The sequence below is a fragment of the Puccinia triticina genome, chromosome 3A (assembly GCF_026914185.1).
Source record: "Puccinia triticina chromosome 3A, complete sequence".
Lineage (NCBI taxonomy): Eukaryota > Fungi > Basidiomycota > Pucciniomycetes > Pucciniales > Pucciniaceae > Puccinia > Puccinia triticina.
Window position 1 is genome coordinate 4,546,031 of NC_070560.1, and position 18,541 is coordinate 4,564,571.

Here is an 18,541-nt window from a genome sequence, read left to right on the forward strand (position 1 = left end):
TCTGCGGAGGAAAGACACATGGAATGCAGGGTTTAATCCCTGCATAGAGAGCAGAAGTGTCAGATTATACACGGAATTGGAAACTCTGATAGCTATTGGGAATGTTCCTAGCCATTGGAGCTCCAACTTTGGGCTTGGTCTGGTGGTTGAAATTTTGCACCCATTCAGCCATACTTCATCCGCAACATCCCATTCTGGTGTGGCTCTCACTCCCTTGTTTCATTGGTCCTTCATTGCCTCCTGTGCTGGTTTGAGGAAGCATTTGAGCTCCACCTGCACCTCTGCCAATTGTCTGGATTTTTCTACAACCATAGGCTCTGCCGTGCTTTGGGTTGTAGCCATCATTCACCAGGAAAAAAAGAATGATCACTTGTCTGCAATTGACATAAAAAGTACAAAGGGGCCTTTGTACTTTGGTCTGTCACTTGTTGACAAGTGATAATTGTTTTTTCCTGGTGATACTTGCCTTGAATGGTGAGACTCTGGAGTCTCCTGGCTGAGTGCTTGTTAATTTTGTATGCAAACTCCGCTGTTGAAAGCAGTGGCTCCCAATCTTCCTAACAGTAGCACAAAAAGTGGTGGAGGTCTTGCTCCACTGCTTTGTTGGAGATTGGGTAATAGTATACACTGTGGATGGCTGGATTTGGATGCCCAGTTCATGTTTGATCTGCAAAATGAACACACTTTTGCAGTTGGAGATGATGGTCTTTGGGGTGACAAACATGCTTGAACTCACCCATAAAGCCCATGCAGATCTGCTCATTTGGGCCTCTACACACCTAAGCCTCACGCACTAATTCCACTGTCTCATGTCCGTACCTCTCCCTCCCTCTCTCTACCCCACCCATATAGAAAAGCTGAATTTGGTATGATAGGTGGTTGAACAACTACTTACATGCTGCAATGAAGGCAAAGGTTCTGCTTCCTTGCTCATCCATCATGTGTTTGGAACTGGGGATGGTTTTCTTGGAGGCTGGGTGCATTTCAAAATAAGGCACCTCCACAATGTATGTCTCTCTCTCACCACCTTTCCCTGTCTTTAAAAGAAATGATGGGGATGAATAGTTTTTGGTGTTGGTCCCACTCCCAAGGGAAGCAAATCAGGCCAGCTACGTCCCACAGACTTGGGATGACAAGTTCAATGTGAGGCTGTGTCTCTAAAGTGAAAACAGGACACAAGAAATGGATGGGGTCTGTTTGAATTCCTTGGGATAAAGAAATTACAAACATAAAAGAGAGAGAGAGAGAAAGAGAAAGAGAAGATGATCAGGCCAAGCCTTAAAGTCTTTGATTTGTGATCAGGGCTATTCTCAACCTGCAAAATTTGGATGCCAGCTGTGCAACAGCCTTCACTCACACCAAGGAAACGGTGGTGGTAATCAGAAATAGTGCAACTATTCTGCTCTGGTTTTTAGACTTTTTATAGGTTTTACAAGAGATAACCTGATGATCTTTGAGGGGTTGAAAATAGAAGAGAAACCGGGAGAGAGAGTTCAAGAGAAACAGAGTGTTGAATTTCTGAATTCTCCGTGGCAAGCAAAATAGAAAAAAGGAGTAAGCTCAGTGGCTTGAGAGATGGAAGGGTAGTGAGGATGAATCTCTCGCCGGATGTGGCTCAGTTTGGGGCACAGAAAAAGATGGAGGAGAACCAATGCTTTGATTCACATGTAGCTAGCACAATATAAATAGTCTAAGTACATGTGATCAAATTGTGGGTAAGATGAAAATGAATATGCAAAAATAACCAAGGCTCATGAGTGGATTTCACAAAAAGATAAGACATGTTATAGAGTTGATAAGTCAGGGATGTCAGGGTTCAATGACTACAAGACATGTGATCAGACATACATAACTAGACATTGCACAGACTATGATGTGAGAAAAAAATAGCAGAAGGGTGATAATAGATCTGGGAATTTGGGGTGAGTAAGAGAAAGAGACAAAGTTTCAACACAGATTTCACTCTGAGATAAACAAGTTCAGTGAAAGGGGGTACTTACTGTCAATATGCTGTGGTGATACTGGGAGTTAAGTGGCCTCTGTAAAGTGATCCTGGGGTGTCTCTAGTGGTGGTTCTAGTTTTATGAAGTCTGTGGATCCTCCTGCTGCATGGTGGATCCTGAGTTCAGAATTTTTCATATTTTGCTTATGTAATTACATATGTACAAGTGGTTGGTGCACCTGGTAGCCCTTACATGTCACTGCTTCCCAATATTAGACTATTTTGCTACTTAATATCAGCATACAAATGGCTATGTTGTAAGATGTCTTGATAAAAATTCTTTGAATCAATTTTACTGGTTCTTTAATAAAAAAATTATCCAATTGTAGTTGTTTTTTGCCCACTCACCTCAGCAACCCTTTTAGATCTATTTCTAGCTTCTAATTGCTTTAGTATCTGTTTGTTCTTATCGTCTCTTGCTTTCTTTGTCTCAATTTTGCTTTCTGTGCCTTGTCTGCCTGCTTGTGAATCACACACCCAAAGCTCCCTGTCAGCCTCAAGCATGTAGAGCCGAGTAGTCACCTCCACGCGTCAAGAGCCTGCTTCCAGAGCGCGTGGCGGAGTTTCCTCCACACACAAAGAGCCCCATGCCAAGAGTCTTATTGAGAATATGGGTCCCAAGTACTAGTAACTGTTTCATCTAGTACTAAGGAGCATTAGGGAATTATATTCCCTCTAAGCAAAAATATTAACCAAGCAGTTTCATACACTTGGAAAAGGATTCAAGACAGGGACCCTCCTGGAAGTATGGATCCCCAGATTATACAGAACCAAGGGTTTTAGGTTCACTCGTCTCATTGCCTACCAAGCCCAGACAATTGTGACACAGTTCATTTGGGCTTCATATTCTCTCTCTCTGTTTCTTTCTCTCCTCTCTTACTTTCCATGTCATCTTCATTCATCTCTTACTTTGACGTCTTATCATCTCTTAGCCTTCTTACTTGGTATTCTTAGCATTTGAGCCTTCTTCAGTCTTCCTCTTTTCACTCCAAACTCTACCGCGCACTCAAACTTTTTATTCAGAGGTAGTCACCTAAGAGACTGCCCCTGACACTCCCAGAGGTGTGCATATAGGAGTTTTGTCACTTTCTTCCTTTGGCTATTAGCCGAAGAGAATAATACCTTTTTCTTTGTCTAAAAGACAAAGGACAGAGGAGTTGGCCGGGCAAGCACCACTGAAGCTAGCGTGATGGCTGGCACTGGAAAAGGAGCTGGATGAGCTGGCATACATTGTATTGGTGTATCCAATACATTATAGTGAATCAAGTGCATCTAGGCACATGCCCTAGTTTGGGGGTGGAAAGGCCAAGCACACTGGGCAATCACCCAAATCCTGCTTGGCCAAGCCAAAAGCATGTATTTCACACCCAAAAGCCCGCTCAACACATTGCAAAGTTGGCAGGGTTCAGAAAGAAGCCCAGCTGGGCCGATGCCAAGTAAAGTTGCCTCGCCTGCAAAACAATGTGTGGGTGCTGGCCATCAAGGAGAGAATTTTCCCTCCTTGAATGCTGGTCCACAAAACAGTCAACAATGAGGGCGGAGACCCTTTTTGATGGTTGGTGCAAGGATCAACCACAAAGAAGGGAATCTCCCTTGATGGCTGGTTTTCAGACTGCCCATTGAGGTTAGTCTACTCAATGGCCTGTGAGCAGATTGTCAGGAATGGAGCCTGATCTGCTCAAAGACTACTTTTTGTGTTGGCCATTGAAAATACCGCACCAGCCAATAAACAAAAGCTGTTGAAGATAAGACCATTGACTGGTCTGTAAAACATAGAGTGGAAAATGATTGAAACAATGATAGCGGGGTGGGAGTGGGTTTTTTTGAGAGACAGAGGGAATGGATACCCTTGGCAGAGGTGTAGGAATGAGAATCCGAGGAATGGAGTCCAACAAACGTTTTCAGAGAGGCAGAGAATGAATACACAAGGTTAAAAATCTGAATGTTGCAGATTTGGAGGTCAGAGATGTGGAAAGGAATCAGGGAATAGGCTCAATGCTCAGCAGAACTCAGGAAGAAGGATCAGGATCAATAATGCTCATAAAAGTGATGGTATCCTCCATGGATCAGGATGGAAATTTCATGGTGGAATCATCCAATCTCAGGCAGAGATTGAACTATATTCAGGATGAGTGGTGTGTGCCTGACCCTTGTGTCTGATGCCTATTGTGGTTACCAAACTCATGGTGGCCAGCTCTCATTCAAAATTTGGTGGTTGTGTGTTCTCAGTTCTGGGTGAAATCTCAAGATCAAATCTGCGGCACGGTGTGCGGTCAAATCTCATCAAGTTTCCAGAAGCTTCAGGATCTCCTCTGCTGTGCGCGGCGTTGCGCTGTTAGGATCAAGAGTTTTTGTTCTTCTCTGCTTTGCTTTCTGTCTTTGTTTCTTTATATTTTGTTTGTCTTGTTTCTCATCCCAACCAGAGATTTCCCAGTTCCTGAAAAAAAAATGGCAGCATTTTGCTCTCCTGAAGGCTTCCATAGTGAGCCTGAAACTCTGGAGCCTTGTCGATTTCCGCTATCAGGTGACCTCTATTTATACCTTTTCATTTCACCTGCGCCTACAAGCGGATCTCTCTTCCTCCGCAATCATAACACAAATCTATTGTTCTACGTTTATTGTTCTTGTTTTGCAACCTAATCCTAATCTTCACGCGTTTGTTCCCTCCTTCTTCCACGCAATTGGCAACAAATCATCTCATCCTCAACCTTTGTTCAACCGTTGTGGTGCTCCATTCCAAACCATAAGTAGTATTTTATTGCTTTCTTTTACATATATTCATCATTACATTGAACATTTCCCCATAACCCTTCACAAATACCTCATTATTATTGCATATTCAGATTCTACATCAAATTTCACATATAGTCCCTCATACATAGTATACCCTTATCTTCAATGGTTCAATAGTTATAGAGGATATAAGACTTACAGATAATCTACAGTCTTCATTAGTTACAATACTCAATTCATTAGTAACTTACTGGAATCATTACAGTACATCCCTTTTACATAATTACTTTCACATACTAAACCCTTTACATACATTCCTCATTATGTACTATGGCTATTGTACACATTACATCATTAGATCTGTGCTTACCTCTTTCAGTAGTGCTCATCATTACAAGTTGTTACTATGTTCTCATCACTTTTCCCCATTAGTACATTCTTTTATTCCCATAACCAGCATTCCCTTTTCAGCATTGCTCATCATTACATACTGTTACTATGTTCACATCACTCTTCCTCATTTGTACAACCTTCATTCTCATAGCCAGAACTCTTCATTGTCTGTGCTCATCCCTCCTTACTATAAGAATTGTCTTCCCCCCCCTCACTTGTACCTGATGCAGAGAAATATATACAGAATTTATAGATAATTTTGGATACAGAAATTATAAGTTCCCCACTCTCATCAATCCTCCATCTCTCTTACCCTCAGTAGTCAGTAGTTAAAGCTCATAGTACTAGCTCCTAAGATCAAGCAGAAATCAGCCACACCTTTTCTTCTTTTTTCTTAGTGTTACTCTCATCCCCTCAGCATTAGTCAGGAAGGCAGCCTCATCAGCACCCTTGCATAGCTTACATTAGTACTAGTGTTGCTATCCATTTACCTTCCAAGCTCTATTCTCCCCTTTGAGTAGTTCCACAAGTGGTGTCCCAACAGTGGCTTTTCTATACTTCAGATATCTTCAGCTCTAGTAACACTTTTACCATCAGCTACATACTACTTCACCTACACTCCTCATACTCCTCTCTTTACAAATCAACTCCCTGCTTTTAGAATCAACTTCAACCAACAGTAACACTATCAGCACCTTCATTATCAATCTTCAGATTCAGATTCAAATTACCTGTTTCAATCATGTCTGCCCAAGGATCTCCCAACACCAATGTTGCCCCCAGTCTTTACCCTCCAGTGGATCCTTCCAGTAATGCTACAGTTCAGGACTCCACCACTTCCAACACTGGTCAGACTCAGGTTCCTCTCAATGGTCCAGGTCACCAATCTTCTTCTACTGGTCCAGGTCCTCAGGCTCCTTCCAATGCTCCAGATCCACAGGGTTCTTCTATTCCACAGGCCAACTCCAGTTCTTGCAGACCTCCTCCTAGACCTCAGACTTCCAGTGCTCCTAGATTCACAGGATACAGGGATACCAATCAGCCATCAGATGATTCAGAGGATTTAAATGTTCCACCACCCCGCTTTTCCAGATTCCAGTGCCAAAGGGATCATTCAACTCACTCTACCAGGTCCAACACCCACTTCTTGAACAGAGAACCAGCCATGCCAAGGTACCAGGATCCAGTCAGCAGAGGAGTTAAGATCAAACCCATGGACAAAGAGCTCTTCTTTGATGGAACCAACATGCCTGTGGAGAAATTCATTAGAAGGTATGAAAGTGCTGGAAGAGATGATGGTGCTAACTCTAAGGAACTGGCTGGACAAATCATTGCTTTTATCAAAGGATTGGACCTAAAGGATGAAGTGGAAGACATGTCAGGCCATGAAAACTTGGATTGGGAAACCCTGAAGAAACAGCTACTCACCAGGTTTGGAACTTCTCAGCCATTGGTCAGATATACCAGGGAGGATCTCAGGAAACTAGTCTACAAATCTGCCCAGGATGGAGGAATCAGCACCTTGGAAACCTTCAACACATTCAGAAACAAGTTTGAAACCATCACTCACTACTTGGTAAGGATGGGGTACAGTACTAGCCTGGAGGAATTCAGACACCTACTTTTGGAAACTCTTCACAAGGATCTGGATCAAAGAGTTACTAGGAGCTTGATGAGGGACAATCAAATGCTAGCCTCAAAGGATGGAGGTAATATCTTGCCAGACACTGAAACTCTTCTTACCTACATTCACCAGGAAGTTTACTCAAGATCAGTGGTCAACAGAAGGACTGAATGGAGGGCAGAAGAGAAATTCACTTTGGACAACTCACCTAGGACCTCCAAACCTACACCTGCTACTCAGGGAACTGCTCCTACTGCTTCTATTTCTCTGGACAAACAAGTGGAACTCCTTACCAAACAACTTGCATCTCTCACTGCTGGCAAAGGACTACCTCCCCACATGGACAAACCTGCTAGGACCTGGCCATTCAAATGCTATTATTGTCATCAGGAAACCCATGGAACCAACAGCTGCTCTCAACTTGCCCAGGACATGTCTAGTGGTGCTGTTATCAAGGATGGAAGAGATTACAGACTTCCAGACAAATCAGTTATTCCCTGGATTCCAAGCAGACCAATCAGAACCCCAGTGGAAGAGTACTCTAAAACTAAGCTCACATCTTCTTTTGGCCAACTAGAGGAGGACCCAGTCTATTATCAAGCCCATAGTTATGAAGCAGACCTTGGAAAGAGGACTAGAAACAACTCTAAGGATCAGGATGAAGAGGAATCAGCCAAGGCAGACAAAAGGATCAGGAAGGAGAAACAGGACCTAATGGACATGGATACAGAGGACTTACTCCACATGACACAGCCCCCTACTCCTAGTGCTTCCAAATCCCCTACTTCAAAAGGCTCCCCTCAAGTCAGATTCCAGGATAAGGACAAGGATTCAACTACTGCACCTAAGGACAAACCAATTAAGAAAACCTATTTGGAGAAGACTTTGGCCAAGGAGTACCCAGGAATTGAAGAGGAAGTGGCTAGTAGGATGTTGACTGCAGGAAAGATGGAGTTGGCTTTTGGAGAAATCTTTGCTATATCACCAGGAGTTACTGACTGTATTAGGAAGAAGATAACCAACAGAGGGGTCCCATTGGATGGTGTCAAATCAGCAAACTTCACAGACATGGAGGATGGAGAAGAACCAGCACAGGAGCAACCCACTACTCACTACTCCTGCCCCCTTGGATACATCACCATCACTATTGGAGGAGAGAAACATCAAGCACTCTTGGATACTGGTTCTATGGTCAACATTATTCCTGAAACTCTTGCACATAAACTTGGATTGGCACTCACTGCTAAATCTATGAAGCTCAAAGGAATTGGAGGCCACCTTACTGATATACCTGGAATTGCTGAAGATGTGGAGGTAACCATTGGGAAAGTAGTTAGGACAGTTCATTTCTGGGTAGCCAAAGGACCAGTTCAGATGATTATTGGAAAGCCTTTCTTGATGGATGTCTCAGCTAACATCAACTACAATGGAGCCAGAGGAGAAGCACTTTCAATCATGGATTCAGCTGGTCAGACTTTTTTGGTTCCAATCATACTCCCCAGTAATCAGAAGTGGGAAACCAGCATACCTTCCAATTCTGGACTGTTAAATTTTTTAGATTGAGACCAGGTTTTCAGTTCCCCTCTCTTACAACTGCAACCCTGGAAAACAACCAAAAGCAACAAACTGTAGTCACTCATTCAGCAAAATATAAATCAACTCTAAAAAAAATAAAACCAGTAAACCAACCAATGCCATTATCTCTCAATCCCCCATTGTCAAGGCCACCACTCTCAAGAGATCCTTACCTCACTCCTTTAAGCCCTTTTTCTCCACCATTCACTCCTACCTCCAAGATTACTCAAGAAAGGCTGGACCTCATCAATTTTGGACCTCCTGGATGGCTTTCTCCTCAAGAATATCTCCTGCTGGTATGGGTAATTGTGATTAGACAAGGTGCTTTGGCTTTTGTAGAAACAGAAAGAGGCCTTCTTAAACACACCTATGGACAGCCTTATATTATTCCAGTCATTCCTCATGAACCTTGGCAACAGAAACCAATTCCAATCCCTGCACCCATCAAAGACCAGGTTATAGAATTGGTAAGGGAAAGACTCAGCACTGGCCTCTATGAACAATCCTTTTCCAGTTATTCCAGCCCTATATTTTGTGTAAAGAAGCAGGATGGTAAGCTCAGAATTGTACATGACCTTCAGAAACTCAACAAAGTCACCATTAAGGACGCTGGACTACCACCAAAGACAGAGGAACTCATTGAATCATTCACTGGAAGGGCTTGCTATGGACTAGGTGATATTATGGGAGGATATGATGAAAGAGAATTAGCTCCAGAATCCAGACCTTTGACCACCTTTGAAACACCCCTTGGAAGATTTCAACTTACCAGATTACCCCAAGGAGCCACCAATTCAGTTGCAGTTTACCAGGCCCAAATGATGTGGATACTCCAGGATGAATTACCTCAACATATGGGAATCTTTGTGGATGATGGAGGTATAAAAGGACCAACCTCTGACTACAATGAAGAAACTCTAAAGGACAACCCCCAGATCAGAAGATTTATCTATGAATATGCCATTACTCTGGAAAGGATTCTTTTCAGGATTGAAGAAGCTGGACTCACCATCTCTGGGAAGAAATTTGCTTGCTGTGTACCTGCTCTGGATCTGGTTGGCCATGTGGTTTGTAAGGAAGGCAGAAGGATATCCATCAAGAAGCTCAACAAAATTGAAACCTGGCCAACTCCCACCACTCCTTCAGATGTCAGAGGATTCCTAGGTATCTGTGTATATGTTAGAATGTTCATTAAAAATTGCTCAACCATTACTGCTCCACTCAGAAGACTCACCAGGAAGGACTCCTCTTGGGATTGGACTGAAGATTGCCAGGATGCCTTTGAGGACCTTAAAAGGATTGTTGGAACTGATATCACCCTGAAGAAATTGGACTATGGACCTAATGCTGGCTTAATCAAACTCTCAGTGGACTCCAGTGTTATTGCTGCAGGTGCTGTTCTTACTCAACAGGATTCTGATGGATTGGATAGGCCTGTGTTATATGAGTCAGTAGTCTTTTCACCCAGGGAATCAAAATACTCACAATCCAAATTAGAACTCTGTGGTGTTGCCAAGATCCTCAAGAAACTTCAAACCAAACTGTGGGGCCAACATTTTCAACTCAGAGTGGATGCCCAGTGCCTTATTGGAATGATCAACAACCCTTCACTTCCCAATGCCCCTATGAACAGATGGATTGGATTTATTCAGTTATTCTCCTATGACCTTGTTCACACTCCTGGAAAAACTTTCACCTTACCTGATGGACTTTCAAGAAGGCCCCCTGATTCTGATGAAGATGACTGTCCTAGCTTTGATGAAGATGAAACCTGGATCAAACCTCACCCTGGATTTGGAACTAAACATTCTTCTTTTGGCCTGCTTCTGGGGACATCAGCTAAGTTGGGGGAGGGGGTAAGTAACTTGCAGCAAGGAATTTGGAAGCACCTCCAGGAATACCTTTCAACCATGAACAAACCTCCAGGATGCAGCAGCCTGGAATTCAAGAAAATTTTGCACAAATCAGCCAACTTCTTCCTTTCCAATGGAGTCTTGCACAGGATCAACAAACCATTCTCCCAGATAGTAGTCACCTCCTCTTCAGCTCAGAATTCCATCCTCAATTCCCTTCATGAATCCTTAGGCCACAGAGGTATTGCTGAAACCTACAGAAGGATTAAACTCAGATTTTGGTGGCCAAGTCTCAAGAGAGGTGTTACCAAGTGGGTCCAGTCTTGTGAAGCTTGCCAGAAGAGGAGTTCAAAATTGCCAATGGAACCCAAGAAACCTACAGGAGCAGCAACCATCTTTGGAAGAGTCAGTTTGGATACAGTTCACATCAAAGCTGGCAAATGGAAATACCTGGTAATTGCAAGAGATGACCTTTCTGGATGGGTAGAGGCAGTTGGACTAGAAAAGATTCAAGCAAAGAAAATCTCTCAGTGGTTCTTGGACAACTGGATCTACAGATATGGAGCCCCTTGGTCAGTCACAGTGGATGGAGGATCTGAATTTGGACAACAATTTCAAAAATCCCTTCTGAAATCTGGAATCAAAATCAAAGTCACCACCCCTTATTATCCTGAAGCAAATGGTATGGTAGAAAGAGGACATCAGGCAATTAAGGATACCTTGGTCAAGCTCTGTGGAAAAGAAGGCAAGAAGTGGAGGAATTATTTACCTTTAGTTTTATTTGCAGACAGAATTTCCACCAAAAGATCAACTGGTTACTCACCTTATGAATTAGTTCTTGGACAGCCCCCCATCTTACCCATTGACCTAGAATTGGAAACCTTCTTTGGAGTGGATTGGTCAAAGGTAGAATCAACTCAGGATCTTTTATTGGCTAGGACTCAGCAGCTTGAAAACAGGGATACCATCTTGCAGCAAGCACACCAGCAGCTTATGGATTCCAGGAAGAACTCTGTGGACTATTGGAAAAAGAAGAAAACATTAAGGCAGCCACTAAAGAAAGGTCAATTAGTAGTAGTGTATAACAAATCTTTGGACTCTCAGTTTGGCAAGCTCTTTGAAAATAAATGGAATGGCCCTTACAGAATCAAAGCTCAAAACCCAGGAGGATCTTACATCTTGGAAGAATTGGATGGCACAGAATTAGCCAGAAGGTTTGCTGCAACTCATGTCAAGGAATACCACTCCAGGTAAAAACAAATAAGGAATAATCAATTCATCTCTTTTCTCTTTTCTCTTTCTCATCTTCTTACACAATAACATAACAACAAAATCAAATCAAATCTATAAACAAATCAGAAATAAATCAATATAAATCAGTCTCAAAAACACTCTCAAATAAAAATAACTAAATATAAAAATCAAAAGCTCACCTCTTCTTCTTTTATCACTACATCACCCTCTTCCATTTCACTTTTCTCCTTCTCTTTTCCCTTCTCCTTATCTAAAAATCAAAAGACATCAAAAGAAAGCATAACATTAGTAAAAATCCTCAATAAAGAATAAAAATAGAACTTACCCTCAGCTCTTATCCTCCCCATTTCTGCTTCTACCCTCCAACCATCTTCCTCCTCTTCCACTTGGTCCCTCACCCTTAACAACTCCAGGGCATTCTTTTCCTCAGTTTCCTCTATCATGGCATCTATTATGGAATGAGTATCCATCTAAAAATCAAAATAGAAACAGGGAAAAATATCAGTATTATAATCAATCTTCTTTCTTTTCAAATTCTTATTCATCTACATACAGAATCCACTCGACATACATGTGCAAAGGCGTCGTGAAATCGGCTATACAACCTCAGACGTGCGTTTCGTGCGGCAACCGGGTCGTCGAGGTCCTCACGAGCAAAGGCAAGGAGTCCTTGCTGGATAAAGTGGCGCAAGGCGTAGATTTCTTCGGGTTTGAAACTGTCCCGCATGCCGGAGTTATATGCGTGGACGTTGTCTACGGCCGAGTGCGCTCGACGAATGGAAAACGGGATATCGTAAGAGGGGCTAATAACGGCTGCTTCGTCGAGTTGAGATGAAGTTATGGACGTGTTTGAAGAATAATCTAAGGAGTTATCGAGGTTTTCTTTCGGCGATGAGGGCGTGGAAGTGGCGCTGGAGGCAAACATTACGGATATTGAATGCGATAACGGAACTTTTCCGTTGGCCGACGACCTGGGGCCTTATAGATACTCATTTTTCTTCATTTTATGACGTCACTATGGACGCCTTTACCTTTCAGAATTGTGTGGCGCGGATTCTCTTTCATTTTCTTAATGTTGACTCTGGTGTTCGACCCAGTTTAATTAAATTCTTGGAACGCTTTCACGTCATTCTTTTCGCCTATAACTTTTTTCAATCGATTGGCCAGCTTCAGGAGTCTAATTGGACAGCTCCTTGGCGTTACCTTAAGAGTATTTCATCATGTATTCATCTCCCTTCAACTCCTATACGATGGAAACCGCGGAAAATCATAATAAAGCTTTAATCGCTCGAATAATCGGTCGGCCGGCTTCAAATTTAATATTGATCATTACAGTCTTCATAAATGCGATCTTGCCTTTCATTTGAACTCGGTTCTGGACGATTCTATCGAGCCGTTTAGAAGTTATAACCCCTCAAAGTTTCCCTAGGATTTACGCGGCCCCGCGGGTGCCATTCATTAAACGTTTACGGCGACCTATCGGCCGAAAGGAATCTCAATATCAATCTATTCTAGTTTCATCTCCTCCTTCTTGCCTTTCAAATGAGCTCGTAATTAGAAAATTTCATCGACGGGTTTTTGAGTTATATCTGGAGGAAGTGGTCTCTTAATCTGCACGGCTTTACTACTACGCGCGCCCGCGGGTCTTGCTTGGATCTTCAACCGGCCCTACACAATCGATACTCAACCCTTAAAAATAACCAGTATATACCATTTTAATCTGCAGAATCGCCTCTTTCGAATGAACTTGGTTTCAAGAATTTTCATCGAGCCGTTCCGGAGATACAGGTCGATCAATTTCTATTTTTCTTTTCGTCATTCCGCACGCGCGCCTCCCGCTTGGAGCCCCCGCTCAGACAACTGGTCCCCTCTTTCGACAGCACGCGCGCATGGACACATGTTCCATTCCTCATCTGTACAAAAATTAACGCTTTTTTTTGTAGTGGACATGGGGAAATTAAAAGGAGTCAAGTACTCAAGAATAATGGAAGGAAAGGAAGGGAAAGAAAAAAATCATCATCATGGAGAAGAGAATGATGGATCATCAATGAATTCAATCCATCAATGAATCCATCCATCCATAATTATTTCTTACCATCTCATAGCAATTACTGGACAACCAACCACCACAATATTGGAATTTTCTTCATCATCTTCACCCTGTATTCTAGGAATTATTCAACCAACAAATCAATCACTCATTCATTCACCATTATAACCAATTTCTTCCAGCACATTGCAGCTCAGAAACCACCCAACTTGAGCAAGAATATTCTTTGGACAGCTTATCAACTTCTCTGGACTTCAAATTCTCTTCACTGAACTTTACATTATATACTCAGATACTCAGAAATTCAGTCATTCAACTCCAAATCATTCACAACCTTCAGAAACTACAATTATCAATCCCATCAATCAATCATCATCAATCATTGCATTCTTCCTTAGCCTCAGTTAGGCGGGAAAATTATTGTATTCTCCAGAGTGGAAATTAGTCTAATATGTGTCTGTCTCAAGGATATTGCCTTCAGCAGAGTTAGATCTTCTTAAACATTCACCCCTCATTGATAATTGGACCTTCTTTTGGATACTGGACTCTTTGGATTGGATACTGGACTATGGATACTCTGGATACATAGGACTATTGGACTTTGGATTGGACTTGGATACCTTGGACTCAGATATACTGGACTTGGATTATACTTGGATTCTAATTGGCTTTGGACGCTGGACTCTTTGGATTTGGATTACTACTCAGGACTTTGGATTTCACCTTTTGGAGGAAGAACACTGGACTTTGGACTTTGGACTCTTGGACTCAACATTCTTCAACTCTTTCTGGATCACTCTTCTCTTTGGTGCATTGCCTGGGGACAGACAATAAGTTGGGGGAGGATGTGGTGCTCCATTCCAAACCATAAGTAGTATTTTATTGCTTTCTTTTACATATATTCATCATTACATTGAACATTTCCCCATAACCCTTCACAAATACCTCATTATTATTGCATATTCAGATTCTACATCAAATTTCACATATAGTCCCTCATACATAGTATACCCTTATCTTCAATGGTTCAATAGTTATAGAGGATATAAGACTTACAGATAATCTACAGTCTTCATTAGTTACAATACTCAATTCATTAGTAACTTACTGGAATCATTACAGTACATCCCTTTTACATAATTACTTTCACATACTAAACCCTTTACATACATTCCTCATTATGTACTATGGCTATTGTACACATTACATCATTAGATCTGTGCTTACCTCTTTCAGTAGTGCTCATCATTACAAGTTGTTACTATGTTCTCATCACTTTTCCCCATTAGTACATTCTTTTATTCCCATAACCAGCATTCCCTTTTCAGCATTGCTCATCATTACATACTGTTACTATGTTCACATCACTCTTCCTCATTTGTACAACCTTCATTCTCATAGCCAGAACTCTTCATTGTCTGTGCTCATCCCTCCTTACTATAAGAATTGTCTTCCCCCCCCTCACTTGTACCTGATGCAGAGAAATATATACAGAATTTATAGATAATTTTGGATACAGAAATTATAAGTTCCCCACTCTCATCAATCCTCCATCTCTCTTACCCTCAGTAGTCAGTAGTTAAAGCTCATAGTACTAGCTCCTAAGATCAAGCAGAAATCAGCCACACCTTTTCTTCTTTTTTCTTAGTGTTACTCTCATCCCCTCAGCATTAGTCAGGAAGGCAGCCTCATCAGCACCCTTGCATAGCTTACATTAGTACTAGTGTTGCTATCCATTTACCTTCCAAGCTCTATTCTCCCCTTTAAGTAGTTCCACACCGTATCACTCGACCTCAACTCAAATTTTTTCCTGAGCCAAACAATCCAATTCTAATTTGCCTTTCCCACAACCTTGATAGCTTCAAATCAAAACCAAACGGTACAATGTACCCAACTCCCAATTCCGAAATTCCTTTCCATCCCCTCAAACAATTTCCAATTATATTCCCAATATTCAGCCATTTCCTATTACCAATCCTCACACAGTCCACATACTATTTCCAGCAAACAAGAAGTTCCTCCTCCCTTAGTGTCAGGGCGCGTCTCTAAAGTGGCGACACCCTGAATAGAAATGAACAGGTTGTGAGTTCCTAAATAGGAAAACACGCTTGACTCAACCGGGATACGGGAGGAGAAAGCCGCGCCTCCGTTGGAGGGGCTGGTAGAGCTAAGTCGTACCAGAACCTAAGAAGGTTCACAAGCTCAAGCTTACCTAGTAGGGTAGCGAGCGGAAAGAACCGTTAAGACGAGGAAGTGTGAACTGCGGAGGGGTGAAGGCGGTGACAGGGATTTGGAGGCGGAGGCGGAGTCGAGGAGTAAGGAGTATTCGAAGATATAAGAAAGGATGAGATGTAACTAGATGAAAGCCCCGGTCGTTTTGTATCAAACAAGGATGACGGGCTTGGTAATCTAAAGAATAATCTGAGGAACCCTTTGTGGAGCGGAGAGGCCCCAGGTATTTTATACTCGACTGTGATGGCCACACTTAGGAGTCAGGCCTCCACAACGTTCTACTAGACCCACGCGTGACAACTTCGCGTGGATTGTTCTCACTCGAGTTTGACATACCATGCCCACGCGTAGAACACTCGCGTGGAATGTGCTCACTCGAGCTCGACAACCCGTGAGCGTTGTGGAGCTCTACTTAGTTGCGCTTGCTCGCGCACTCGCTGTCCTCGGCGCGTACTGTGCCTGGAGCGGCACTATGCGCGCACAGCTCTTCTGCTGCGCGTGCAGTGTCAGCTTTGGCGCTGTCTGGACTAGCCAAGGGCTGACACTTAGCATTCACCGAATCCAATTCCTCCCCATCCGCATCAATTGATGCTAAGTTTTACTCCACAAATTCCAACCTTGCTAAGCATTTCCAGAACCAGTTATTTACCCTAAACTACATCTCACCTCACCGCAAATGGATTAATCAAAACCCATTTCTCATTTCCTAATCCAATGTAAACCACTTCACGCCTATTCTTCTTCAACTCATCACTTTACACATCCTCACCTCTCCAGCATCCTCAGACTCTCGCCGCTCAAGTCATCTCAGAAAAATAAACTTTCCGTCTCTTTAGACTCGACACTCCTGCCGTATAGATATTGCAACTCGCAATGCAAAACTACACCCCGCACATTACCGCCACTATTCCTCTATCAAAAATTTGATATGTACCTTCTCAATCTTTGTTTCTCATCTTCCTGTATTCCTCTTCAACATCGGCAACACCCTCTACCTCAACACAAATTTCTGACATGCTGTTCAAAATAAAACTCACTCGCAACACCGACACATATCTCCACCCCGCAAACTCTAATGTTACTCCTGTGTTTCATTATGATGCTGACTTGATCTTGGATATTGGCGAATCCGACACGTCTCCTATCAAGTTCGCTGACAAGAGCTCAGTTGTTGGTTTTGGGATTGTCACCGCAAAACACGAAACCCGGGAAGAGCTCCCAAACGGATCCGTTCGGAACTTAATGGTCACTGTCCAGCACACTGATTATGATCCCTTGGTAAGTGCTCTTATACGCTGTTTTAAACCTGATCAAAGACACCTCTAACTCGCCAATCATAGACCAAACAACAGGTTCAGTTCAAGACCCAATATAAGATTGGTGGACAAAAAAATTTGGCGAACACCTTTGGTCTATTCCAAATTGGTTACGAAGTTCTTATTTCCGGCAATATTTGTGGATACGACCAAGAAGCATTTATGTGGATTGTGAATGTACGTCGACGATTTGCATAGCCCGTCGCCTCTTTCTCTGATATTTTGGTGTATTGGAACAGGCTTTATCAGTTTCCATCGCCTCAGGTCATCAGACCAATACCCTGAGCTCGAACATCAAGTCCAACAACAATGCTGCTATGCGCCGACGCCCTGGATTGTAGGTTTCCTAACATCAACCCTTAAGTTTTTGCTCTTGTTAATATGCCACAATTCAACAGGATATCTCTGGAGGACGCCAGAAGCTCCGCTTCTAAAGCAATTCAAATTGATGACGAGACGGCCAAGGGCTCACAGGTCTCGCCTACGACTGACGAAGGACCTGAACATAGCAATGTCAAATCTGAAAATTACTACAATACGATTGCAAGCACAGGTTCCAAGAAAAGAAGCCAAAAAGATATTCTTGCTGATGCTAAACGGGCCAAAAAAGAGCTTTTTGCACCGTCAGATGCAATGCCCATCCCTCCAATGAACTGCTCAGACCCAGTTCCTTGAGCCTTAGCTATTAGATAGTCTCCTCCATTATAATCAGCCTTGATCCTGTGTTCAATAATGTCCATTGTTTTGTGCGGCTCCACTACATGTACATCACAACTTACCTTGCCCTTTGCTGCAGGATTCTGTCCTGGTCATTTGCTGTTCCTGATCTGACACATACCGAGTCCGATTCCTGACTTTCAATCAAATGTCCTACTCTTGCGTTTTTTTTTTTTTTCATTTCCTTAGAAGACACACCATTGCATTATAGTCTCTGTTCTTCCGTCAACTCCGTTTTTCTTCTGTTGTTTTTGATGTGTCAAAGGATCATTGCCAGCCACACCATAATCTCTTCATAACGTTCATAAAAGCAATATGACAAACATCTATTTGGACTTGAAATGGAATCACTTCAATGTTCTGCAGATCAAAGCTCTAGGTTCCGTGAGGCATACATTACACTATTTAATGGGTGTTGTTGTAGATTATAGCTTGGTTCTGAATTTTCCAGACCATGTCCTGGTGCTTGGACTTGAATCTATTCCGCGGCGCCGCCGCGATTTCTCTAGTATGTGCGTGTTGGATGGGTTTGCATCAGGAGGGTTGGTTTATTCGGGTTCTTTTCCTGGTTTTTTATTTTGTTTTGTCTTCTTGGTTTTGTTTTTTTTTGCGTGCTGAGGCGCGCGGGTGTATCATGACCTGTCTGCAGCATTTCACAAACGCAGAAGTCTGATTTCAGATCAAACTCAGATGATGGGGAAGAATGGGACTTTTTCTGAACCTTCTCAGATCACTCATCAAGATCCAAACCTTACTGATTCTACCCTACGCGCTTCTGAGTTTTCCAAGCCT

At 42.6% G+C, this 18,541-nt stretch overlaps 1 protein-coding gene across 1 annotated transcript; it reads left to right on the forward strand.

Annotated features, from left to right (window-relative positions):
• Window positions 1-16,730: 16,730 nt before the first annotated feature.
• PtA15_3A498 (uncharacterized protein) lies at window positions 16,731-17,707 on the forward strand (the record flags this gene model as incomplete). Its single annotated transcript, XM_053167472.1, has 4 exons — window positions 16,731-16,994; window positions 17,057-17,209; window positions 17,272-17,369; window positions 17,431-17,707. The coding sequence occupies 4 exons, from the start codon at window positions 16,731-16,733 to the stop codon at window positions 17,705-17,707; spliced, it is 792 nt and encodes a 263-aa protein (XP_053018686.1).
• Window positions 17,708-18,541: the final 834 nt, after the last annotated feature.